At 41.0% G+C, this 15355-nt stretch overlaps 1 protein-coding gene across 1 annotated transcript in view; it reads right to left on the reverse strand.

Annotated features, from left to right (window-relative positions):
* The window catches only part of SI (sucrase-isomaltase), a 152910-nt gene that overhangs the window by 36452 nt on the left and 101103 nt on the right, over positions 1-15355 (reverse strand). Inside the window, exons 37-45 of the mRNA XM_065410672.1 lie at positions 14440-14573; positions 13833-13867; positions 13625-13741; positions 10246-10394; positions 7947-8028; positions 7794-7850; positions 6418-6542; positions 6035-6123; positions 2419-2468 (exon numbers count right to left, since the gene is read on the reverse strand). Of these exons, the coding sequence (XP_065266744.1) occupies positions 2419-2468; positions 6035-6123; positions 6418-6542; positions 7794-7850; positions 7947-8028; positions 10246-10394; positions 13625-13741; positions 13833-13867; positions 14440-14573 (838 nt within the window). The remainder of the gene's footprint in view (positions 1-2418; positions 2469-6034; positions 6124-6417; positions 6543-7793; positions 7851-7946; positions 8029-10245; positions 10395-13624; positions 13742-13832; positions 13868-14439; positions 14574-15355) is intronic.

Here is a 15355-nt window from a genome sequence, read left to right on the forward strand (position 1 = left end):
CACCCCGGGCAGCTGCAGCTAATACAGCTATTTAGAGTGTATTAACCCGATCAGAGCTAGCACAGAAGTGTCTACCCGAGCTGGAAATTACTCCTCCAGCTCCAGTATACACATGCCTTTAGTACAGTCTGTAATAACAGGTAAAATCCAGACCCAAAGGTGAGGGAAGGCATGGAAAGTCAGTAACCTCATGTTCTTGATTAATTTCAGTGTAACTGTAGATCTGTTTGCTTCTCTTTTGTTTTCTTCCAAGGAGGAAGAATGACCCAGTTAGCCTGGTTAGCCTGGGATCTGAGAGATCTAGGTTCATTTCCTGCTCTGCCACAGACACCTGTATGTAAATAGCTCATTCACTTTTCATGTAATCATTAATCAGGCTAAATTCTTGTTGAAATCAGTGGGCCAAATCCTGGGCTCCTCTGTGCAATTACAGCCCTGCGTTAGGTGACAAAGAACTCCCTTGTCTCAGAAGGAGTGTGTTCAGATCACTATCCCTGTTCCAGGGCTGTTCAGCCCTCCAATCCAGTGTGGAGGGGGTCTGAACCATGTACCTACACATCCCCTCCCCACCACATATGGGTTGAATTGTGCCTCAGATGATGTTAGAAAGGAGCCATCTCTGTACTCTGGAAGTGCAGGGTTAGCAATTTTGTCTGGTCCTTCAAATTATGTGAGGGAAGATTCCATAAGTCGTTTCCCCCCCCCTCCCCCTCCCCCGTATTATGAACTACCACAGCAGACAGCAGCAAACAATAAAAACTGGCATATGAATATAGGGGCACCTGAAACCACCTATAACTTTTTTTTTTTAAATGTGACTATATTTCAAGTTGGATGAGTTCCTTTATAATACATGTTGCTTTTCTCTATACCACAGGGAATTTATAGATATGTGTGTGTTTAATGGCATGTTGCTTTTAAAAATATGCATGAGATGACGAGCTATAATGTACTCATTTAAATAGATTGGTAAAATGACAGCGAAAGTGCAGCTGACAAAATGATACTATTAGCCTCATGTTACTTTGATTTCTGCATATGTAAATGTTTAAGTTTTACAAATACATTTTATGAACTATAGTTTCACTATCAAACAGGGTATTTAAAATATCTTCACAATACACCTCTACCTCGATATAACACTGTCCTCAGGAGCCAAAAAATCTTACTGTGTTATAGGTGAAACCGCGTTATATCGAACTTGCTTTGATCCGCCGGAGTGAGCAGAGCCCCCCCGGAGCACTGCTTTACCGCGTTATATCTGAATTTGTGTTATATCAGGTCGTGTTATATCGGGGTAGAGGTGTACTTCTTAAATATGTATTTATTACAATTTATTCAAATAAAATATAGCATGTTAAATGCAATTACAGACAATCTCAATACAACAGCTTATCTCACTCCCATTTCTACACAACCACCCCCGGAAACTACAAGTGTTCAGAACTGGGATTTTGATGTAGCTCACTGTAGAGTGAGACCAGCCGTGAAATTAGGACCCAAGATCTGGGTTTGGATTGTAAACCAATCTTTCTCTTTGAAAGTCTGAGTGTAATCACATCTGCAGTTCTGGTTTGAGCCCACCATTAAATGTAAGGTAGAACAGTGGTTCTCAAACTAGGGCCGCCGCTTATGCAGGGAAAGCCCCTGGCAGGCCTGGCCGGTTTGTTTACCTGCCGCGTCTGCAGGTTTGGCTGATCGCGGCTCCCACTGGCTGCGGTTCGCTGCTCCAGGCCAATGGGGGCTGCAGGAAGAGGCGCGGGCCGAGGGATGTGCTGGCCACCCTATCTGCAGCCCCCATTGGCCTGGAGCAGCGAACCGCAGCCAGTGGGAACCACGATCAGCCGAACCTGCAGGTGTGGCAGGTAAACAACTGGCCCGGCCTGCCAGGAGCTTTCTCTGAACAAGCAGCGGCCCTAGTTTGAGACCCACTGAGGTAGAAGATATAAAGATCTCTGTTATAACACCCAGAGTTAAGGAAATTACATCATGTTTACATTTGAGTTTGCTGAACACTAACTTATGAACACCAATCCTAATGTTAGGAACAATTAGGAAACAGATAGATAACGAAACACTAAATATCATACCACTGTGTAAATCCATAGAACACCCACACCTTGAACACTGCATGGTGATCTGGTTGCCCAGTCTCAAAAAAGATGTATTAGAATTGGAAAAGGTACAGAGATGGGCAACAAAATGATTAAGGGTGTGGAACAGCTTGCATAAGAGGAGAGATTCAAAAGATCGGGGCTGTTCAACTTGAAAAAGAGATGACTAAAGGTGTGTGGTGGTGGGGAAGGAGAGGAATATGACAGAGGTCTACAAAATCATGAACAGTGTGGAGAAAATCAATAAGGAAGTGTTAATAACCCCTAAACATAACAGAAGAACCAGATGTCACCTGATACCCACCTGACTTGCATTAAATGTTTCTAACAGATAAGCACCCTTTTCATATGCATCTGTAACGAGAAAGCAGTAGATTAAAATGTATCCCACTATAATTTTATTTTGGTGAATATTTATGACCATTTAAAAAAATTATTCTAAATACAATTCTTGTGTTATTGTGTAAAACATGCCACTGTTTCCATAATAAACACACTTAGAACCCTCAATAGAAACATATGTTGTATAAGTGAGAGAAAAAGCTCTAAAAGTTTTCTGTTTGTAAAGTCAACATTCAAAATCTTATCAACAAAAAAAAAAGTGGTACAAACGTTGAAAAAACCTGGTCTGACTATTTTTAAATATCAGCTGTGTCAAATGAAATTCAATTTGTTTGTTTTAGCCTGTCCCAGGTTACATATGGGTACATCATTATTAGTAAGACTGTGATTTAGTCGCGGAGGTCGTGAAAGTCACGGAGGCCTAGACTTCAGCTTGCAGTGGTCGGGAGCTGCAGGGTCCCCCACCACCCGCTGGGGCAGGAAGCTGTGGGATACCCCTGCCACCTCTGGCAGTCCCCTCCCTGCCGCCACGGGTGGCAGGGGAACCCCCCAGCTCCCTGCCGCTTGGGCAGTGGGGAATCCCCGCCCCAGCTCCTGGCGGGTGGCAGCGGAGAACCCCCAAGCTCCCGGCTGCTGTGGCTGCACAGGGTGGCGGGTAGCTCCGGGCTGCTGCAGAGCAACCCAAGCACCTGACCACCGTGGGTGGCGGGGAACCCCGAGCTCCCAGCCCCCGCAGGGGATGCCTGGAGCTGCAGGCAGCAGGGGTATCCCACAGTCCCCAGCTGCTACAGGCAGCTCCTAGTCCCTGTAGCTGTTCCACTTGAAGTACTGTGAGGATCTGCAGATCCCCATTTTTTCAGGGATATTTTAGTAAAAGTTAGGGACAGGTCCCAGCTTCTGTGAATTTTTCTGTTTTGCCCGTGACCTGTCCGTAACTTTTACTAAAAATGTCTGTGACAAAATCTTACCCTTAATTATTAGCCGTAAAGGCGAGGGCAGACTGAGGCTGGATTAAGTACCTGGGTAGTTCCACTGACTTCAATGGGACTACTCATGTATTTAAAGTGACGTACATGCAGGGCCGGCTCTGGCTTTTTTGCCGCTCTAGGCAAAAAAGCCAGCGGCCGCCCCCCCCCCATTGCGGCAGGGGCTCTCCGCTCTCCCCCTGGCAGCCAGAGCGCCGGGGGGAGGGCGGCAAGCCCGCCGGGGCTCTCCGCTCTCCCCCGGGTGGCCAGAGCGCCGGGGGGAGGGCGGAGAGCCCCCCGGCGGCCAGAGCGCCGGGAGGAGGGCGGAGAGCCAGCTGGGCTCTCCGCTCTCCCCGGCGGCCAGAGAGCCCCTGGCGGCCAGAGCACCGGGAGGAGGGTGGCAAGCCCGGCCGGGGCTCTCCACTCTCCCCCGGGCAGCCAGAGCGCCGGGGGGAGGGCGGCAAGCCCGGCCGGGGCTCTCCGCTCTCCCCGGCGGCCAGAGCGCCGGGGGGAGGGCGGAGAGCCCCCGGCGGCAAGCCCGGCCGGGGCTCTCCGCTCTCCCCCCGGTGGCCAGAGCGCCGGGAGGAGGGCGGCAAGCCCGGCCGGGGCTCTCCGCTCTCCCCCTGGCGGCCAGAGCGCCGGGAGCAGGGCGGAGAGCCCGGCCGGGGCCCCGCTCTCCCCGACTGGCCGGAGCACCGGGGGAGGGCGGCGATCCCAGTCGCGGCCCCCGCTCTCGGGCCGGAGCGCCCCGCGGTGCCGCCCCCCTCCAGGCGCCGTCCCAAGCACATGCTTGGTGGGCTGGTGCCTGGAGCCGGCCCTGCGTACATGCTTCTGGTACTTTCTTGGATTAAGGCCTGAAGAGGATTCTTGGACTCTTTGGATCTGGGCCTGGTGATTGGAGGGGATCACACAAAGCTGTGACTCAATGAGAAACAAAGCAAGAGCTGGGGATAAGGCTATCAGGGGCCAGGGGAAGGGTCTGTCTAAAGGATGGGCACTGAAAGGAAGAATCCATTTGAGGGCCAGCAATAAGAAGAATAAAAAGTTGCGGGGAAGACTATTTATTCCATGTTTGAGTGGGGCGAAGTTATGTATTGAAAGCTCCAAATTTCTATCCACCCCATTTGACAGAGGGAAAGAAGTTTAGTACATACAGGGTCAGGGAATTCATATTTGACTGGACTTCAGTCTGAGCTTTTTATTTCTCCCTGTATTTTGTAAAAGACTATTGCATATCAGCTTGAATGTTATCTTTGGTAAGTCTCACGCTGTGGAGATGGAGACCTCAAATCAAAGGTAAAGCTAACAACTCTCTGAGAATCAGTACATAGGCTCCTATTTCTCAGTCATCTCCCAAATGTCAGGGGAGGATTGCTCCTAACCCTTCAAACAGAGATTTAAGGGTTTGTGAGCCTCCCACAAGGCACGCCAGCAATTGCCCGCCTCCTACTTTATTCACTATCCATTTACACATTACTGTGATGGATAGGAATGTCTCTTTTGAAAACATCAGTGTCTATTTTCTCTATAAGCCTCAGATTGGGGATCTACACTACCACGCGGTAATGCTGATAACCAGAGCCAGCGCAGTTTCCTGATTTCTGAAAAATAGATCACTGAGACATGGTTGAAGTGCACCTTGCCTTGCAAGCTAGTTTAATTTAATTAAGCTATGATTAAACTCTATGAACATAGTAAATAGTTCCAAACCCAAGTCACTCAAAGCTTGGCATACTTCAGTGCACCTCACAGCACGCTGACAGCATCCCGTGCACTTCTACTGAGATTGTTAAGGATGCCAAAGGAGCTATTGAAAGCTCAGAGGAGACTTATTGTGGATAGTGTGTGATACTCACTTGATATGATGGATATATTTTTAAATTTACTAATGCTAGAAAAATCAATTCAGACTTCTCACTTCATTCTTAACTCACATGGTTATATTTACCATAGATTTTGCAAAATTCTGAGGATAAAGCATGATCTCTCTTATTACACATACTAGACTAAGTCTAATGACATAAGTTAAGGTGTGAAAAATCTGAATTCTGAAAGCAATAATGTTATAGAACTTCAGTGAGACAAATCAATATTATTGTACTGTACTATGGGTTTAACTTGACTTTTTGTTTTTCAAGCACTGTTCTTTAGAGCTTTCCAGCTCTGGGCCCTGATCCTGAAATTTATAGCATACATATGGGAGGGACCCTGTGCTCATATGGAGTTCCCTGACTTCAGTGGGGGCTCTGAGTAGGTTCAGCTATTCACACATACATGGTAAATAGGACAGCATTATCAGGCTCTTAGAATTTATTTATGACTAAGATCCTGCAAACACATGCATAGGTACATATATTCACATGTATAGTCCCATTGAATACAACAGTACTATGCACACGTGTAAGTGTTTGCAACTTTGTTGTATATGCTGAAATACATGTATCTACAAGTGTTTGCATATCAAATACTTTATTAAAATGACATTTTATACATTCAAAACTAAAAACTGTAGAAATCAGCAGCACCAAGAAGAAGAAAAAAATTATGCAATTTAGGAAACTTTACTCTTGATGTAAGTAAATCTTCTCACTTCAATTTACTATTAAAACTTACCAATGCTGTTCCCATCATCCCAGTAAAGCTGACCGTGAGCGAACCCATTATCATCTAAAGCAACTGTAAGTCCCATTGAGTTTTGTCGGCTACAAAAAAAAAAATTGTCAGCAAACACATTACTATTTGTCTATTTCCTCGGAGTCGTAACTATTTAAGCTATATAGGAACATCCTTGGCCAAATTGGCTCTCTCTCCCTCTGTTTCTCTCATTTTCATCAACCATATGATCAATCGAATTCATCTCATACCTCACCTGCAATCTGTCCTCTAGGCCATTTTAACTGGGTCTTTAATATTCCAAACCACTAAGCAGCTTTCAAAGAGCTCCCATTAAAAATAAAAGAAACCAGTTTTAACTTTTCCAGTTAATTTCATAGTACCTGTAAAAGGTATTATTAGCAGGGTCCTGCCATGGGATGATGTAACCTCCACGGATATGAAGGTTGATATGTTCAAGAGGAGCTGATAGGTTGTGGAACTGTCCCCTGAATGCAATCTGTTCCTCCTATAAATAAAAATAATTGATTTCAACAGAGTTACTTCTAATTCATACTAATGTAAATAAACAAGGAAAGAGATCCTAAATATGTTAATTACTTTTTGCCACAGAAATATTGATTTAAAGGTATAAATAGGGCTGTCGTTTTCATGTTCTTCAAAATATGGAATAAAATTTTGAAAATTGTGGACTTCGGGTGCAACAAAGTGGGGCACAGATCAAGGAGCTAAACCACAATGTAATTATAATTTTGGTGCCTTTTTTGCTGCCTACTTCTCTCTCCAGCTTCTTTCTTCCCAGGCTTTCCCCTGCCTCTGCAGAAGGCAGATGCAGCTAAAGCTGCCCCATTTCTGCTCTCTTGCTAAAGACCTCAGATAGAATATTTCAGGGATTAAAAATCAACAGAAGTGTTTTGGGGCTAAAGATGTTTGAGAATGTAATGTTTGTGACTTTCAAACACCTGACCTTTTAGCTCACTAATAAGTAGGTGTTGGGTGAAAATTTTGTAACAAAGTTAAAGTTACACTAAGCTAACACATCATATTAGTGTGAACTTATTGGCCGGGTTTGCAAACCCGGGTGAATAGTTTGGAAGAATCTTAGAGAAAATTCAGGTCAGACCAGAGCCTTCCTAACTCTGCACACAAGTGCCTTTATCTCTCTATGGGGGAACCTGGTGGCTTGTAATCCCCACCCCTATCTTGACATCTTCAGGGGCAGTTTGGCGGTGATAAGTACCCTCAATTCCTATTGATGCTCAGTGGCTCACTGGATTGGATCCAAGGTCTAGAGCTTCATTTCCAAAATGATGTCATTTCCCAACAAAACCTTGGTTTTAAAAGCCTCCATATCCTATCTCAACCACCTTGTCAATATCTATTCCCCTTCCTGCTCCTCTTCAACTATCAGTGGCCTCCCCTCTATCATTCCACACCATCTCACAACTATGTGCTACTATAATTCTGCTGCTGCTGTTAAGGTCTATATCTCTTGCCAACTTTCACAGCCTTCGTACACCTCTCTTTGTCATTGGCTAGAGGTTTTTCTTCCATTTAATTCTATCACCTTCTTGTATTACTTAAGTCTATAAAAAACACTTGGGGATGTAGTTTGCATGAAAAATATGAACAAAGTATAGTGTAAAGTTGTATTTAAACACATAAAGTGAGGAATTCCACCACCACCTTTGGCAGATTATTCTGCTAATAGTTTTTACTATTAGTTAGATGGTCAATAGAAAACATTTATGTTACTTACTGTGTAATAATCATACCAGCTTGCATTGGGTATATAAGCCAACACGGATGTAGCATTCTGGAATTGAAACACATACATGTTATCTTCTTTAAAGCAAAAAAAAAAGTATATCTAAAAGTACTCTCATATATAATTAAATATCTAAATTCTTACCTCCAGTACAGGGCTAATGAGCAGTGCAGGTCCCCACAGAAATTGTTTGTATACATCCCATGTTTCTTTGTCTTCCACAAACCTTAAAGCAGTAAAATCATTACCACATATATGATATCAATCTTTTCAAAAGAGTTTCCTTCTTAAAGCACACTGGGTGATTAAAAATTTCGTCTTTCCCCACCACACACATCCCAACCTTATTTATGTTTCTTCTTTTAATAACTCAGATTATTAAAACTGGACCAGTTTTAAACATCTAATTTACTTTTCCTCATTCATGTAATCAATTCAGGTATGCCAAGGGCTTACAGAGATTCTCAGATGAAAGACATTATAGAAGTGTAAGGTATCACTATTCATATATGTTGTAGTTTAGATCATGAAACTAAAAAGTTTCTAGTCACTTTCATTTTTAGGTCCTTATTCATTAACACAATAATAGTAATATTATCTAAGGGCCAGACTGAGAATCTCTTCCTCACGTTGTTGGATAGCTGCTTACATAAATTGCCCCGAGTTACTCAAGTGAGTTAGTCTAGCCCTAATATTTTTAAACCTTTACAAAGTCAGGATGCAGTTTGATTTTGACAATAAGATTTAGGTCAGTTCTTATTGTATTCAGTCTAGTTTACCATCTCTAAAGGACACCAATGAAAACATTCATTTATCTTGAGGTCAAAGAAACAGTAAGAACCAAGTATCTACAAATGCTGAAGCAACCCAGCTAAATCTATTACTAAACTTGGAAATTATTCTTATAATATATTTTTTTTAATGCTGGGATTGGAAGGTTGGTAACAGGAGAAACAGTGACTCAATTTTCTCATTGTGATTATTCCACAGAACTATAATAAAGTGTTTGACAGAAATTAATGCTGAAGCAAGAGAATGGATAACTTCACTAATCTATTCTGATAGATGCTGAAAATCCAATATTAAGGAGAGAGTATATTACTGTCAGTTAAGGCTGAAAGCTACAAAATGATCAATCTCCTTATTTTTCCCCACCCTCCAAAAATCAAAATGTACTCACATCTGAAAACTCAAGGGAAGTCCTATACTTTAAACATAATTACACTGCAATAATTATATAATTCATGTCTCTCTGTCCATAATTGCTAAATTTATGAATCCAGAAAAAATATTTTGCGGTATTTTGAGCTGGATTGCACCTTTTAGAGCAGAGCAGCACCATCCCCAGTGCAATATCCAGAAGATACAGTGCCTCAGGAAGGAAATCCTGGAGCTGAATAGTTAAGTCAATCACCATTTACTTCAATGTAAAGGTTTTTTGGTCACACAATTCATACGGATTATGGTTAATAAAGGGTTAAAGAATGATTAATAAATGGTAAATCAATTGTTATAGATATATACAGAGTCCAACAGGTCAATAGGTTGTTTATAATCATCATTAACACCTTCTATTGATGTGCATATAACAAATGATAAGATATAGAACTCATATCTGTATCATATTATAACATCTATTAACACTTTATAAACCATTGACAATTTACAATATAAAATGTGATCTTTATTTTGTTTTTAATTTTTCTCTATTGTGTTTTCAGAACAAATGCAACAAGAAAAATACAAAACTGAGGTATCCAAAATCACTAACCATTTTGAGACATTTTGGACTACATGTGTCCACCCTCTAAAGCAGACAGAACTCCCATCTACTCAGTAAAGACTGACCCCTAAAACTGGGACACATATTACACAGAGACATAAATCTAGAGTTTTGCATAGAGCCAAATAATGGGTTCTTGCCTGCCTCACGGAGCTAGGATTTGAATTAAGACAGAGTCCATGAGAAGGAAAGGAACAGGAAAACTATTAAAAGTAGTAGGAGATATGTAGACGAGGACTCCGCCAGTAGCAGAATTATAGTAGCACCTAGTTGTGAGATGGTATGAAGAGAGAGAGAGGGAAATCACTATAGATGACAAGGAGTAGGAAGAGGAATAGATAACGGTCAATGAGATACACTAGAATCCAGGGAGGGTTGTAAAAACAAGAAATGGACCCAATCCTATGAGTTGCTGACACCTTCAATAGGAACTGAGAGGGAACTTAGTACCTTCAAGCTACCCCTGTAGATGTGGGGTTACGTGACACCAGGTTGCCCTCTAGAAAAAAAAATTGGGAACCAAATATCCCTACACACTAGAATAAACATTCTTATAAAAAAAAAAGCTGAAGAGTACAGTTTGAGCTAATTTCAGGAAAACTCATGAGTTTAAGTTAAAAAACAAATTATTGTCAAACTGATGAAACATTTCATACTTACTCATGGAGGACAGGACGCACTACAGTGCTACCATGAACGTGAGCTTCATACATTAAAGTGTAGAGATAGGGTAACAGTGTGTATCTTGTATTGAGTACATCTCTGGAAATATTTTCAAATTGTTCATCAAAGGAAACAGGATCTTGCTTCTAAAAATGGAAAGAAACTGTTACTCAAATTGCAGAATCTCTCTCATACCCCTTTTCACCTTTCTTCCTTGTTTGTAATTATTAATTTATTTAATTTTAGAAGCACATTATGGACCTGATCCTCCAAGGTACGTTAGCATTTCCTGAAAATCCTAAATAACGCATTCTTAACTACCTGATTTGCACATTCAAGTTCCTTTTTACACATGTATATGCATTTGGGGGGCATACACTTTTCAGCTGCCAGTTGGAAAGTTTGGCCCTAGATGATGGAAGTGATTGCAGTGACCTTCACAAGGGAGTGAGAGGAACTGATTCTTTATTGAATTCATTACATTTAAATTACAATTATTATAACCTCTGGTTATATCTATATTGATTCATATCCAGCTTTTGCATCAAAACCACAATTATTAATAAAAGCATATTTTCACAGCCACTTACAATGATATTGGCAGTATTTTATTGTTTTAGAACCTGAGAGAATTGCTATATTTTTGATTCTGTGAATATTTCCATTGACAACTCTCTTTTTGGAGGGAGCTGTAAATTAACTATTATTAACTGGCCACCAACTTGAAATTTGGTTGAAAAGTTCTCTGCCAAAGAGTAATATTAAATGATTTTTCAACAGCCTTACCTTTTGCAGATATTTCCCTGACTTAAGCCTACCATTTTTTTTTTATTTGAAGTAATAAAATAGTTGAGATAATTGGTAATATTTATATATGGACTAATATGCATGTTTCCTATTTTTTTATATTATACTTTTACTTTAAATTCCATTGGCCTGCTAAACCCAGGGTTGTGAGTTCAATCCTTGAGGGGGCCACTTAGGGATCTGGTGCAAAATCAGTACTTGGTCCTGCTAGTGAAGGCAGGGGGCTGGACTCGATGACCTTTCGGGGTCCCTTCCAGTTCTATGAGATAGGTATATCTCCATATATTTTATTCCTAGCTGAAAAGATCTTTCTGGGACTATGTAATGTAAACTCTTTTTTCTCCCTAAACTGCAGTGCTTTTCACTCCTAAGGACAAAGTGGTATTAAATAACAGTAGATGTCACTGTGGGCTTAGAAGGAAGGCTTGAAAAACCTAGTGGGGGCATGGGAGGGGTGGGGGGGAGTTTAATACAAACTCCACTGAATGTATGACACATTGTGTTGTACATAATTTATTATCCTTCTTTCCTGCAGGGCAGCACTCAGGACTTTCAAAAAGTAAAAAGAGCACTAATGAGTGATGTCAGGGAGCACTTTCAATCTTTATTAAATGTACTGAACAATACCTTGGCAAATTGGGTAAGAATGGAAGCAACATGATAACCCTGAATCTGCTTTTTTAAAGGCTTTAAAAGGCCTATTGAAAGGTGTGCTGCTGCAAGATAAAGCACACTGTTTTTAAAAAGGAGACTTTAATCCATTAGATATATGCCATATAAATAGCTCGACTCTGCTAGACCTGAAGCTCTAACTAGAACATAAGTACTGTTTCTAGTTTTTGTTTTCCCACTTATCTTGTTTTACAGCTTTCAACAATACATTCCTTAGCTAATACAGTCTACAGTTAGACAATTATTTTGTTTTTTATTCTTTAATAACAGTAGCGGATGGAGGCAGAATATGCAAAGTAGAATAAATTTGTACACACTCTCTACAATCTTATTAAACTATTCCATTTTCTGATTTGTCCTCTAATTGTGAACTATTAGGGGAGGAGAACACGAAGGTCATTCTTACTGCATTAAGTGTACTCTAGAGAGGAAAAAAACAAACAAAACAAAAACTTTACTTGAGCATTGTAGGTGCAGATTTTTTTTTTAAAAGGCATGTAAGTAAAAAAATGTCTGAGCTTGCTTCAGTTCTAGAATATGCTGGTTTCATTGTCATAAATTAGGTTGCAGGCCCTTTAATGGTGTAAAACCTGCATGGAGGGGGCAGTGATGCCACGCACACAGGGCTCCCACAGATGCAGTAAATTAGAGCATGACTAGGGAGCCAGGATGGGCACATCCACTGTGCAGCACTGCCCAGGCACCACCCAGGGGACCCAGGACAGTTTAAAGCTCTCTTTTCTTGGCAAATGGCCCATGAAAGGTGGCAGTGTAAACACCATATAGCAGCCCTGGGGTTCAATCACCCTATGAGCACAGTAGCCCCAGCTGACACATGAGAGTGCCATTTACATTACTCTATATCAGTCATAGTGAAACAAGTTTCATGTGTAAAGTAGGGTGACCAGATGTCCTGATTTTATAGGGACAGTCCCAATATTTGGGGCTTTGTTTTATATAGGCACCTATTACTCTCCACCCCCGTCCCGATTTTTCACACTTGCTATCTGCTCACCCTATGTGTAATTAAGAGTCTGTCTTTCTGTATCCTCACAGCAATGTCTCAGTGTAGCTAACATTAAATACCAATGTACTGGTTGCCTGAGTCACTAGGTTTTGATGGGTCAACACTGGGAGGGAGAAAACGAGAACTAAATTAACTGAGGCACAAAATCTTCCAAGATTAGTTGAAAGCTAGGTCACAAATATTTCGTGTTAGAACCAGTCTGCAAAACATGAATTTCCAAAAGGTTTGTGTTCAAATAGACTTAATTTTTCCTAGTTGAATCTTGATGCAAACCACACCCAAAACAGCGTCATGAATGGTCACAGGAGTTGACAGGAACCAAAAGTGGGACAAGGGGTCATATTGGAGAATAACATGGAATCTGTGATCAAGCTTCCAAGGCCAAAAGGGACTACTGTGATCATGTAGTCTGACATCCTACATAACTCAGGCATTAGGACTTCCTTGTATTAATTCCTCTTTGAACTAGAGCATATCTTTTAGGGGGGAGGGAGGGGAAGCTAATCTTGGTTTAAAAATTGCCTGTGATAGAGAATCCACCACACCACTTGGTAAGTTGTTCCAATGGTTAATTACATTAATTCAAGTTTGAATTTGTCAAGCTTCAACTTCCCAGAAAACATATTTTGAAAATGAAATGCACCGGAGCACAGAATACTAGCATTAGCTAGAATTATTTCTCGTCTGATAAGTGAATTAATAATGACAACATCATTTAAAAACAAACATTCTTTTCACTGTGTGCCCTCTCTACTTTGTATCTGTTTTCTTTAGATTGTGAACTCTTCAAGTTTGGGGCTCTTCATATCTTATGTGGGCCCAAGCACATTATTGATGTATAGTAAATAATAAAAATAATCTATGACCCACCTCTGTGCCTATGGTATTATGATTTCTGGAAAATGGGTAAAATGCTCCCAGCTGCATCCAACGGACACACATGTAATACTCTGCATCATTGAAGAAGCCACAAATGTCTGCTCCAGTCTGAAAGATTAAAAAAGAATAAATTTGAATGCTGTAGATTATTGCACTTAGGTAATGATGTTTTAAATGTATAGTAACAACACTAACTTACATAGGATATTCCAAAAAGGCTGAATTCCATCATACCTGCAAGAAAAGTAAGGTGACTTTATTGATTGCTATTTTCTTTGATATTCTAATAGCCACCTGCAGCAGCATTCATTTCGCAGAAAGGAATGAAAATAAATATATTTCTGTAGTTTCTCTAATATATTGTTCTTCTTCCCCCTGCAGGATATGCTGGCAGCTGGCTCTGCAGGAGCAGAGAAAGGCAGCTGGGCGGGGAGGGGGAGAGAGAGAAAAAATCGCTAGGGCCAGGGCTAACAGGGAAAGGCTAAAAGTAATGGGTGGGCATTTTGTGGGTGAAAGGGAAGTTGACTTCAGTGGGAGTTGAGAGCATTCAACAACCCCCAGGATCAAGCCCAATGTCTATTTTATAAGCACAACAATTCTAAAGAGTTGCTTAGCAGCCATTAAGAGAAGGTTAAAAAACAAGCAATTAAAACACGAATGCTGATTGCTAAACTGAGCAGCCTGTATTGCCTACAATTAAATTTCTTCTGATCTAAGCCTAGTAAAAGCAAGTAAAAGACAAACATGTCCAGAAGCAAGTTACTGCATAGGATCAATTGACTGTAAATCCTATTGCTTCCACATACCAATTATAGATTTATAAAGTTGATCCCAAGCTGCGGTGTTATCGCCAAGCCAGTGTCCAGCCCATTTTCCACTAGAGGGATACGTTGAACGGGTGACAACAATTCCACGTTCATTAGTGGTGCTCTGTAAAGCACTAACAATGAAAATACAAAGAATAGTAAATTAGACGTGGAAGAAACAGTTCTAGTAAAAAAACCTTACATAAGGTTTCCTTTGAAAATAAAAGTATTTTCTTATATTTTGATATTTAAATTAAAACCATGTAGTTACTGGTATTATTAATAAGTATAAGCACCAGATTAAAATAATGTTTTCAGAAGTTATAAGGATTCACCTTTGCCCTGGAATATACTATGGTTCAGACTGATGTACTTGTACAAATTTAAAAACTGAAAATCAAGTGCAAATAAAGCTGAGGTATAGTCAGAAACATAAATGCCAAAAGAGAGGATGCTAGAATATGGAATTTCACACTAAAACCAGCTAGAATTCAGGAGAATTGGAGGGAAGAAAAACTTGTGAATATCTGTAAAATTGAATGCATGAGGTGATGCACGGTCACTGCAGAAATACATATCAGTGACCTAGTATTAGGCAAACTGGAAACAATAATTAAAGACAACTTTGAAAACATACACAGACAAATGTGACATCAGGACAAGAGCTGGGTGAAACCTCGTTATGGATTGAGTTAAAACCTTGTTCAAACTGATGTGTGCACTGTGCACAGACCCTTTATTTAAGACAGCTGTGAGAGACAGTTAAGCTGTTACACCTAAAACAAAGCCTATTAGCATCTACTTAGGCCTGGTCTACACTGGGGGGGGGGGGGGAGGGGAATCGACCTAAGATACGCAACTTTAGCTACGAGAATAGTGTAGCTGAAGTCGATGCATCTTAGGTCAACTTACCTCG

The sequence above is a fragment of the Emys orbicularis genome, chromosome 9 (assembly GCF_028017835.1).
Source record: "Emys orbicularis isolate rEmyOrb1 chromosome 9, rEmyOrb1.hap1, whole genome shotgun sequence".
NCBI lineage: Eukaryota > Metazoa > Chordata > Testudines > Emydidae > Emys > Emys orbicularis.